Below are 10,460 nucleotides of genomic sequence, written 5' to 3' on the forward strand. Positions count from 1 at the left end.
GGCAAGGAGTGGAGGGGAGGTTCCTTTCTTGCTGGCCAGGGGCTGTGTGATCTTAAAGTGCTCGTAGGAAGGCAACATGCCAACCGCCAGTCGTCTCGTGGTGAGCTTCCTTCCCCAGGCTTGCCTGGAGATCACACCGAGACCCGCAGGTTCAGGGCGGTGGAACCGCGCGCGGAACAGACTCTGCGGTGCCTCTGCCGAAGGAACGGCGCCGTGCTGGAACAAAGACCCTCCCGCACCAGGTCCCGAGAGCGCCTCCCTTCTCAGGGCCCCATCTGTCCCAAACGTACCCTCTTAGGGAGCCTTAAATTCTTCCTGGGAAAATAAAAGCCCCTCTCTTCCTCGCTCCACATAATCCGTGGGTTCCGCAGAGAGAGAGGGGGGCGTGTGCGTCCTGATCCACCTGCCGCGAGGACCGCCGAGGTCAGGGCCCTGCCCGGGCCCGTGGGAAGAACCATCGCTGCGGGGCTCTGTCTTCTCCCGCAACCCTAGCAACCTCCGCCACAAGATCCCTCGGCTTCCTTTGAGTTGCGTTCCACATGCGAAACAACCTAGAAATCCATCGCCTTTGATTTATTGAGCCCTGGGGCAGAAGGAGCCTCCAGAAACCTTGAAACTGGAGCGGCACCGGGGTCGGTCTGAACTAGCAAGTCTCTGCTTCTTGGCATCCACACGTGTTTGTGTACGCACACCTAATAAGGACCCTGAATTTTACTTTACAATGTGTGAATACAATATAGCTTAAAGGTCTCGCAGCGAGGCCCATTTAAGTGGCCACGTTGCGTTTAATGTGGGAGCGCTCGCCACGCCCGTGCGGCTCGCCGGCATCTCTCCGGAACCACAGCGAACTTCAGACCTGGCTTCTGGCTCCAGGTCCAGGAAAGAGTGACGGCGTCTCTCTGTGCCCCAGTCCCGCTGCAGCCCCGCTTTGCAGTTTGTCCACAAGGCTTGAAGTTCTGCCAGGAAGAATCACCATCGCCCCACAGAAGGGCTCTCTGCGATGGATGGATGGATGGATGGATGGATGGATGGATGGATGGATGGATGGATGGATGGATGGATGGATGTCCTTTCTTCTGGGCCAGTTCCCTACTGCATAGAGTGGTATCCCGGAGGAGAAAAGAGCCGCCTGTGGGAAGGAGGCAGCCCAGGAGTTTGTTAGTTCCACCTGCTGAAGAGCTGCCCAAAACAGTCTTACCGTTGGTTCCCTTTGCAAAATGCACTTCCTTTCTTCATTCCCTTGTTTCTCCAGAAAGATGACTGTTTAGATTCTATTTCTTTCTCTTCTACTTCTTGCAGGCTGCTGAAGAAAGCATGATCCACCCCCCACCCAGAACCCCCCACCCAGAAAATGGCCTTGTTCATCATCTCCAAAGCCAGTGGGAAACCTGGGGCTAGCTGGTTGCTTCTTGTCCAAAGAACGGAAAGGAAACTGGATCCCAGGAATCTCCATGCCTTTCTGGAAAGGCTAACTACCTCCGTGATCACAATGCTGATTACCATTTCCTACTCCCCTCCTCAAAATGACTTCTAGATAGGACAATACCAGGCCACAGACTACACTCTGTTACATTCCAGGAAGCTGCTGATACCTCACAGGGTCCATGGGCAGTGTTGCACCATGGTTAGAGCTCCAGCAAAACCGGGGCACCAAAAAAGCCAACAACTTTTTGGAGACAATTTAATAGTTGACATTTAAAAAACCCAAATAAGTCATCATCAAAGGGACAAGTAGAACCTCACCTGGCTTCTTTTCACTTAATTTTACAGTTAAAGAAGGGCTTTTGTTCTGAACTATGGGAGAAGGCACCTAAACCATTTGGTTACTTAAGATTTCTAAAGCTCTTGTTTCAGGCCACAGGCAGAGCCCGAAGCAGGCCCCTGAGATGTCGAAGAACCATTCCGATTTCACCAGGGGGGAAATGCTGAGAGTCAGCTCTGGGCAAAGCCTGCCTTCCAAAGGGGCAGCAGCCTCGGTTTACTGAACAGCCACCACGGGCTAGAAAAGAGCTTCCTGGGGGCTGCTGTCCCCACAGGGAAGCAGAGAAGGTATGGAAAGAGGAGTCCTCGTGAGCTCCCGACTCAGCTTGGAGTCGGACACCCAGGGACAAGACCCGCAGAGAATAGAATGGGTGTAAAGCTAATAAAACATTCAAAAACAGATTCGCCTAGCAAGTGCCAAAAGCAATGGAGGAGGGAAGGGTGGGGGGAGAGAAGAAAGAATGGTATAAGCGACACATCTTTAACAGACTGACCCCCAAGTCAAAATGATTTAAAGATTTTATTGAAAGAACAGATGGAAGATGAGAGCATTTCTTGATGCAGGATGGCAGTTCTTGGGTCCTCAGATGGTGCACGATATATTATATTAATCTCCTTATAGCCTAAGATATAAATAAAATGAAGAATGTATTCAAACTCTTTCCTATTTGCCAGCAACCTTCCTTGGATTGCTAACACTGATGAGAAAACGGTGGGGAACTGAGACTAAGAAAGACCAAAAGCTACTAAAGTGACCCGATTGCTACTATTTAATGGAACAATCATTATTTTCTTTCTCCAACATATGTGTCTGATAATGAAGCAAAAAGAAAGGAAAATAACTGCCAATGTGCCATTTTAGAAACACATAAACATTTGCTAGATTTTTCATTTTATTGATGTTCTTTTAATATATGCATTTAAGATTAAACTAGTGTTCAAATACTAACAGCACAGAAAGCAATTCTCGATTAGGACTTTACTTTTTTAAAAGTACAAGTTCAACTAGACAAAGAAGAGAGATGAAATTGTTGTCAAACATAAAAATATGAGTTGAATTGCTTCTTTTTAGATGGATCTTTAACATTGACTTGACCATATGGACACTGCAGAAAAAAAAATAAAACAAATTATTATTGAATTATTTACCAATCACCTTGAAAAAGTACACTTCTCATAATGAAAAAAAGAAACTACTAACAATGTTACATAGATCATTTGATCTACAGGGTCCCCTAGACTAAGAGGAGAATATTGGCAACCTCAGGCAAATGGTCCTAATTAGGGTCCAAGAACCATTTCCTAAATTCATCCTTCCAACTTTAAGAATTTTACTTCAAAACCCCACTCTTAGAAAATCCTCAGGTCCTCAATGTACACAAAGCTCTTATGCATTTGATTAGAATCCACTAAGGGCAGAGGACCATACATAAAAGGGAAGGTTTAATTTTTCAATACTGGCTATAATTAATACGTACATTTAGTGTCTATGCTTTAATTATAAAGTAGGCCAGTTAAAGGAAAAACACCTTCTTGCACTCAAACATACAAAGTGTTCTGTAAACACAGGTTATCTCTTTATTAATCTCAACCCTGTGACAATTTATCTTATTACTATGTCTTTTAAAGGTAACAGTGTAGCACCTATTCCTGTTCATTCTTTGCTCAAATTAGGAAAGGAGTAGTTAGTTCATCTTAATCAGTGAACATAGAGATGTATCCATTGAAATAAACATTTTAGGAACTGCACAACACTAAATTTGGGGAAATCTAGTTTCACAGTTATTTTAAACACAGAGAGAGAGAGAGAGAGAGAGAGAGAGAGAGAGAGAAAAGGGGTTAGGGGTGGAAAGGAAGAAGGAAGGGAGGGAAAGGAAAAAAAAAAAAGAAAAAAAGCATTATCATGTGAAGGAAACCCACCTCTCAATCTCTCAGTGCTGGGCCAGTTCCTGTTTATTTAGCTAACAAACATGAAGTGTTTTCTGGGATCTAGCTTGCAACATTCTAGATTTCTTTTCCTGCCCTCTCGGTACTTGCCTAGTGAACACAACTTGGGCGAAACCTCATGAAAAAGTTTCCTTGCAATAAAGAGCTCCCATGAATTTCAAATCACAGCCTTTCAAGGAACCGAAGCTCCTCGGTGAAACCTTACAAAATTCCATCAACTTTAAAGGCCCTGTGTTGGTACTAAGAACTTCATTGTCCTGGGCTAAAAAGTAGCTTGTGAAAAGTGCACTCCAGGTCTCTCTTTGGCTCTTTTATTTGAACTGTTCAAATAACAGGTATTTACGAAGTTACAGAAGCACCGAAAGCTGCTGCCATAATTCCAGAATTGCCACTCACGTGTCTGCAGGCAGAACCACAGCACTCCCCTCTCTGCAAGTGTGCGACTTCTGTGAGCACCACGAAGCCAGTAGCTGGGTCCACGTAGTTTAGCTGGCCAGCCTGGAGCGCAATAAAATAAAACAATTCATTAATCTCAACATTCATCATATCTCCTCCCCATAATGTCTACTCGTAAAATACTGCAAAAAAAAAATTAAAAAACAATATTAAACTTCTTCCCAGCAATTTTAATGGCACTTACAATTAAAGACTGAATGCATTCCGACATCATACACAATCCAACCTTATGTGACATAAGGAGAAAATATAGTTTGAGGAAAATGAGAAGTTGATGGAAAAACAAGAACCTCTCTATGCCTCTGCTATGTAGCCACTGCTCCAGCATTTTTCATTTGCTTCCTAGGTAACAAGCTTAATAACAGGTGATTTAAATGATTTTAAGAGCTTAAGAGGCTGAAAATGAACTTTCGCTCAGAAGTTGCAGTTGCAATTTCAGTGCTTAAAATATGTGGATAATGATTTAAACTTACAGGAAAGGTGCTAATCAAAACCAACAGTCCTTATAGAAAAGTATTACCTTTGCTAGTATTGAACACTTTTCTTTACCTTCATGATGTGTTACTCAGTCACATGTTTTACAATATTTTCTCTTTTTTTCTTCCCCCAGAGTGTTACTAGTTGTATTTTTAGGCAAAACCAAAGTATTGTTTGAACATATTAACACTCACTGCTTTCACAAGTTTAATCAAAAGCAAATTTTACTATACACTTTTTCAAGTGTCCAGGAAGCATACCCTACATTCAAACCTGATTTTAGAAAGTGCCTCAAGTACTTCGTGTGAAGGTAAAAGTAAACAACAACGTCTTCTGTGGATTTGGGTCCTCTGGGTGTTACTTATTAGCCTTTACATTTTGCAGAGGAACTTTTCCATGGGCTCGGGGTGTGACCCTTTTACCAGGCAGTAACTCAGTGGGTCGCTCTTGCAGGAAGCCTTTTCATTAAAACACACCTGACACTTGCCTGTGTCCTCTGAACCATTTTCCTGTGAACCACGGACAGCTTCTTCAGCGTCTTATTTTATAGCTGAATATTTTATTCTGGTTGAGGCTTTCAAACAAATAAATATGTTTTGTGAATACAGCGTGCAGCAGCGGGACAGATAGGGTCCAAGTCTAGCTTCACTCCAGGGCCTTCCAGGCACTCAGGGGCAAGCAGGGCTGCAGAAACCCGGCCAGGCAAGTCCCCAGGCTGGTGGTCTCAGGACCTCCTAAGTCCTTTGGGACCAAAAAGCAGACAGATCCCATGAAACTGGGATCTCCAAACACTTCCTTTCAATGACCTACTGCCAAGACTTCATTTCTTTTATTTACAAAGCCTATGTTTGGAAATTTGAAGAAAAACAGACACACACACACACACACACACACACACGCACACGCACACGCGCGCACACACACACACACACACACACACACGGGACTCTGGAGCAGCCTTCTTCTCACTTGTCACAGCTTCTGGAGTCTTCTGAGGGCGACGACCTGGAGCCCACGAGGTCGCTCCCGCGCATGCGCATGCGCTCCCGCCCCCGCGCGGACCGAGCTGAGCGCCGCCGAGCGAGCGCGCGGCCGCCGCAGGGACCGCTCCGTCCTGGGCGACGGAGCCTCGCGTCACGGCGACCACAGACACAGACGCGGCAGGGGCGCCGACGGCGGGGCGGGACGGCGCGACGCCCGGGGACGCGCACCAGGACCGGGAGAGGTAGGAGCGGACCGCCGCGGACCGCGAGGAGGACCCTTGCGGGGCCCTGAGTTGTGGGAAAAGCGAAGCGAGCGCGTCGTGGGGCTGTTCACGGTCCCCGGCCCGTCACTCGGCCTGTGACACCTGCACTGACGACACGGGTGTGGGTCCCTCGGCCTGTGACACTAACCCTGACGACACGGGTGTGGGTCCCTCGGCCTGTGACACCTGCACTGACGACACGGGTGTGGGTCCCTCGGCCTGTGACACTAACCCTGACGACACGGGTGTGGGTCCCTCGGCCTGTGACACCTGCACTGACGACACGGGTGTGGGTCCCTGGGCCTGTGACACTAACCCTGACGACACGGGTGTGGGTCCCTCGGCCTGTGACACTAACCCTGACGACACGGGTGTGGGTCACTCGGCCCGTGACACTAACCCTGACGACACGGGTGTGGGTCACTCGGCCCGTGACACTAACCCTGACGACACGGGTGTGGGTCACTCGGCCCGTGACGCCGACCCTGACGACACAGGTGTGGGTCACTCAGCTTGAGACGCCGACCCTGACGACACAGGGCTGGGTCACTCGGCCTGACACTAACCCTGACAACACAGGTGTGGGTCACTTGGCCTGAGACGCTGACCCTGACACAGATCTGGGTCACTCGGCCTGAGACGCTGACCCTGACAACACAGGTGTGGGTCACTCGGCCTGAGACGCTGACCCTGATGACACAGGTGTGGGTCACTCGGCCTGTGACACCAACCCTGACGACACACATGTGGGTCACTCGGCCTGTGACACTAACCCTGACGACACACATGTGGGTCACTCGGCCTGTGACACTAACCCTGACGACACACATGTGGGTCACTCGGCCTGTAACACTAACCCTGACGACACACATGTAGGTCACTCAGCCTGAGACGCCCGCGCTGACGACACAGGTGTGGGGTCCCTGGTGAGGACACACTCTTCCTGTCACAGGCTGACTGAACCCCTGGCGTTGGCTCTAAAAGAGTGAAGCTTTTCACTCAGGCCACCAGATGTGTGTGGTGACGTGGAGAACAAATCACACACGCTATTTTAACAGAAGAGCATAAACAACCGCAGTCAAAGCTGCCTGCTGGCCATCTCCTCGGTGACCTCCGTCTCAGCACAGGGCGACGGCGGGTCCTCAGGGCCCACCCGTGTCAGGGAAGAAAGTCCGCCTCAGGCGACCTTCAGGGTTTCCTTTCTATGCCTTTGGCTGAAGTCACGTCGTAAGTACTGGTCTCACACAGGCGTGCACATACAAGTGCTCCCCTGATCACACCGATAAGCACAACGTGCTTATACACACGTGCACATGCACACACGTGGACATACAAGTGTTCCACCGATCACACAGATAAGCACGACGCGTTGTTCCTGCGACTTAGTTCCTTCACCTTCTCCATGAATTCCTTACACGCCCTTCCTCGCGCGCGTGCACACACGTACACGTATACACGCAAGCGCGCACACACTCCAGTGCACGCAGACGCACACACACACGCGCGCGCCCACACGGTGCACACACATACACGTGCACACACACATACACACACAAAAGAGCGGCAGGGGGTCCCCGGCGGCGCCAGGGTTGAGCTCGGACGCTGACTGCTGACAGGAAAACAAGGCACGCTCATACTCGAGACAACTACAACTACTGACAACAAACTCTGTCCGGGACGCGACACTGCCGCCAGCTTCCCAGCGAAAGCGCCGGAGCGGGCAGCGGCGTCCCCGCGCGTCACAGGCCCGCGGCGTCGCCGCGCTCGCTCAGCTTCCCCTCAGCGGGCGGCCTCCCCTTCCCCCGCCCCCGAGCTGCGGCGCGCAGGCGCACCCGGCGCGGGGTGGGCGGGGCGAGGGGCGGGGCGTCTCACCGCGCAGGCCGCCGCGTGCAGCTCCGCGATGCGCCGCTCCGCCGCCGTTAACTCCTCGCCGGCCGGGCGCGCCGCCGCTCCTTCGGGCCTGCCCTGCTCGCCGGGCGCGGAGCGGCCGCCGTCCCCCTCGGGCGTGCAGCAGAGGGTGAAGCCGCGCTGCTGTGGGAGCCGCGCTCCGGCCCGCGGGGGCCTTGGCGGCGGGACGGCGGGGGGTCGCCTCACGAGCGCGGCGCCGCGCAGCGCCCGGATGTGCCTGGCCGCCATGCCGCGCCGGCGGGTGGGGGCGGGGCGCGGCGCTGGGGCCCGGCGGGCGGCGGGGGCGAGAGGGCGGCCGGGGACGCGGCGACGTTGAGGAGGAGAGAGCGGCCGGGGATGCGGCCGCCGCGGGGCGGAGAGAGCAGGGCCGGGGACGTGGCTGCCCCGTCGCTGGCGGCTCCGCACCGCGGGGACCTGCGGTTCATGAGGGGCCCGCGGCCCCGCCGCCTGGCCCGCCGCGGGGATGAAGGGACTTCTGAGGCGGCGGCGGAGGCTCTGACGAGCCGCCGGGGTGGGGACGAGCGTGCTGTTATCTCCTCCTCTCCGGACCTACATTCTAAGTTATTCTTCATCTTCTTTAGTTTTATTTTTTCCCTGAGACGGAAGCTGGACGTTTTTTGTCACGTCAGGCTAGACTTAGGAGGACTCAGCACAGGCGCCACAACCGTTGGGGTCCCAGGAAGCGACGGGAAGCCCCGGTCTGTCCCCCCGCGTGGGGCGCGTGTGTCCCCGTCGTGCACGGGGGGCCTCGGTGGCCGGTGCTTTGGCCCGTCCCCGAGCGAGGCCGGAAAGTGAAGTCGCGGTCAATCCCGAGTGAGGAAAGGCAGTGCGTCCATGCGGCTGAGTGTCTGCAAAATGCAAGCTGAACTTGCATTTCCCGCCTGGTGGGTGGAAGTTATCCTGGTCACCCCCCATAAACCTGAATTGTGAAAAAATCAGAGCAAATTTCAGGTGTTCAGTTAGCACACCACTCCCCACTCCCAGCGTGGGTTTCTAGAAAGGAGGGTTGAGGAGTAGCGATTTTGTCAGTGCTCTGCAGTATTGAAGAGCTGAGGGCGGGAATCGATCTTTTAGAAAAGGCAAATGTGGACTCTGACATTACACAGGAGAGGCTGGGTGCGGCTGTCTCGCGCCTGTAATACCTGGCACTTTTGAAGGCCTAGGCAGGAGGATCCCTTGAGGCCTGGAGTTCGAGACCAGCCTGGAGAACATTAGCAAGAGCCTGTCTCTTAATTTTTTTAGAAGTTGTACAGGAGAAGGATGACTAAACCATCATGCGCCATCTGTTGCATGCCTTTTTTTGGTATTTGTGTTTACTGTGCAACCCCATAATCATATTTTCATTTTTTAAAATCTTAGTAGGAGCTGATTTAAACAGCTTTGTTAGTTTATTATAAATGTTAGTAAATTAATAAATTGGAATCGTATTTTGCAGGTCAGTTTCCTCTGTGTTGGAGTAAGAAGTAAGACGACTGCTCAGTCGTGTGAGAAAAGACTTTAAAGCCTAGAAGGCTAAAAGGGGGTCCCTGGGGAAAGCAATGGAAGGGTGGGACCAAACTTAAGATCACGGAAAATGGACAACTATGATTAGAAAAGAGAATTCAGCACAGGTCAGCCTGCCCCCAACCCCAAATCTCAAACAAAGGAAATAAGTTTGGAGGTTCAGATTTGTTGTACTGTTTTTGAAATGGAGGATCGGGACATACTAATAAGCCATGGCATCAAGTCAAAGGATAGGAACAGCATTTTACAGAAATGAAATAGCTTAGACCAGATTTAAATAGAAAATAAATAGAGCCATCATATCTAGGAAGAGTATTGTTACCAGAAACTTTTGTTTCGGTGGGGATGAGAGGGTGGGAATGACTATAAGGAGGTTGAACAAGGGAGATCTTTGTGGTAATGGAGTAATTCCATATCTTGACATTGTTATTTACAGAAAATTTGCATGTAATTAGGAACCATAGAGCTATACATACCTTGTTTCAATGTCAAATTCCTGGTTTTCACATTATAAGCATGTGAGATGTAAGCATTGGGAGCAGCTCAATAAGGGGTAGATAGAACCTCTCTGTACTATATTTGCAACTCTTTGCAAATTTATAATTATTTCAAAATTTAAAAGCAGTAATTACAAAAAGATACAAAAATGGCTTTCAGATTATTTGGTAAGGCAAATTACTGAATTAACCAGAGCCTTTTCCCCCCTATATCCTCCATTCCCAGGTCTAAAAATCATCTGGGTGAGTCAGGCCTTCAGGCATGTAGGCTGAGAAAGCTCTGTTGTACTTTTCACATGTTACTCAGTGTGTTCATTCTTACACATATATCTTCAAAATATAATCAAAGTTGGAAATCTGTATAATTAAAAGATGAGAAAGTATCTCAATACTAATAATTTTCAGATACTTGGTAATTTAATTATAATATCATTTAGACATTGAATAGATTATCTGCCCCTTCAGTTTTCATTTGATCTTCATACTTGAGAGTCAGAGTCCTTGCACACCACGTAACTTTCAGTATGTCTCTTGCTCTAAAAAGCCTCCTCAGGGCATTACTGGTAGCTTATTCTAGTGTGTGTTCATTTCTTCTCGGATTCTCTGTATGCACAGTAGATGAAATTGTATGCAAGTAAGGCACTAAGTCCTGCCTAAGAATGGTA

General features: G+C 49.9%; 1 protein-coding gene across 1 annotated transcript; it reads right to left on the minus strand.

The window, feature by feature from the left end:
* Positions 1–2,275: 2,275 nt before the first annotated feature.
* Positions 2,276–8,144, minus strand: C23H1orf53 (chromosome 23 C1orf53 homolog). The gene is made up of 3 exons (XM_012744349.2): positions 7,760–8,144; positions 4,105–4,206; positions 2,276–2,867 (listed from the first exon to the last, which is right to left on the minus strand). Exons 1-3 carry the CDS (start codon positions 8,021–8,023, stop codon positions 2,796–2,798), a joined length of 438 nt encoding a protein of 145 aa, XP_012599803.2. The 5' UTR covers positions 8,024–8,144; the 3' UTR covers positions 2,276–2,795.
* Between the last annotated feature and the right edge of the window lie 2,316 nt (positions 8,145–10,460).

This window comes from Microcebus murinus, chromosome 23 (genome assembly GCF_040939455.1).
Source record: "Microcebus murinus isolate Inina chromosome 23, M.murinus_Inina_mat1.0, whole genome shotgun sequence".
Taxonomy (NCBI): Eukaryota; Metazoa; Chordata; class Mammalia; order Primates; family Cheirogaleidae; genus Microcebus; species Microcebus murinus.

Excerpts from the sequence above, each read along its gene's own strand:
- C23H1orf53 (XM_012744349.2), bottom strand. The coding sequence starts at position 8,023 with ATGGCGGCCAGGCACATCCGGGCGCTGCGCGGCGCCGCGCTCGTGAGG. Across the intron at positions 4,207-7,759 it reads TGCACGCGGCGGCCTGCGCG|GCTGGCCAGCTAAACTACGT; the intron begins GTGAGACGCCCC and ends ATTGCGCTCCAG. Across the intron at positions 2,868-4,104 it reads GTGGTTCTGCCTGCAGACAC|TGTCCATATGGTCAAGTCAA; the intron begins GTGAGTGGCAAT and ends TTTTTTCTGCAG.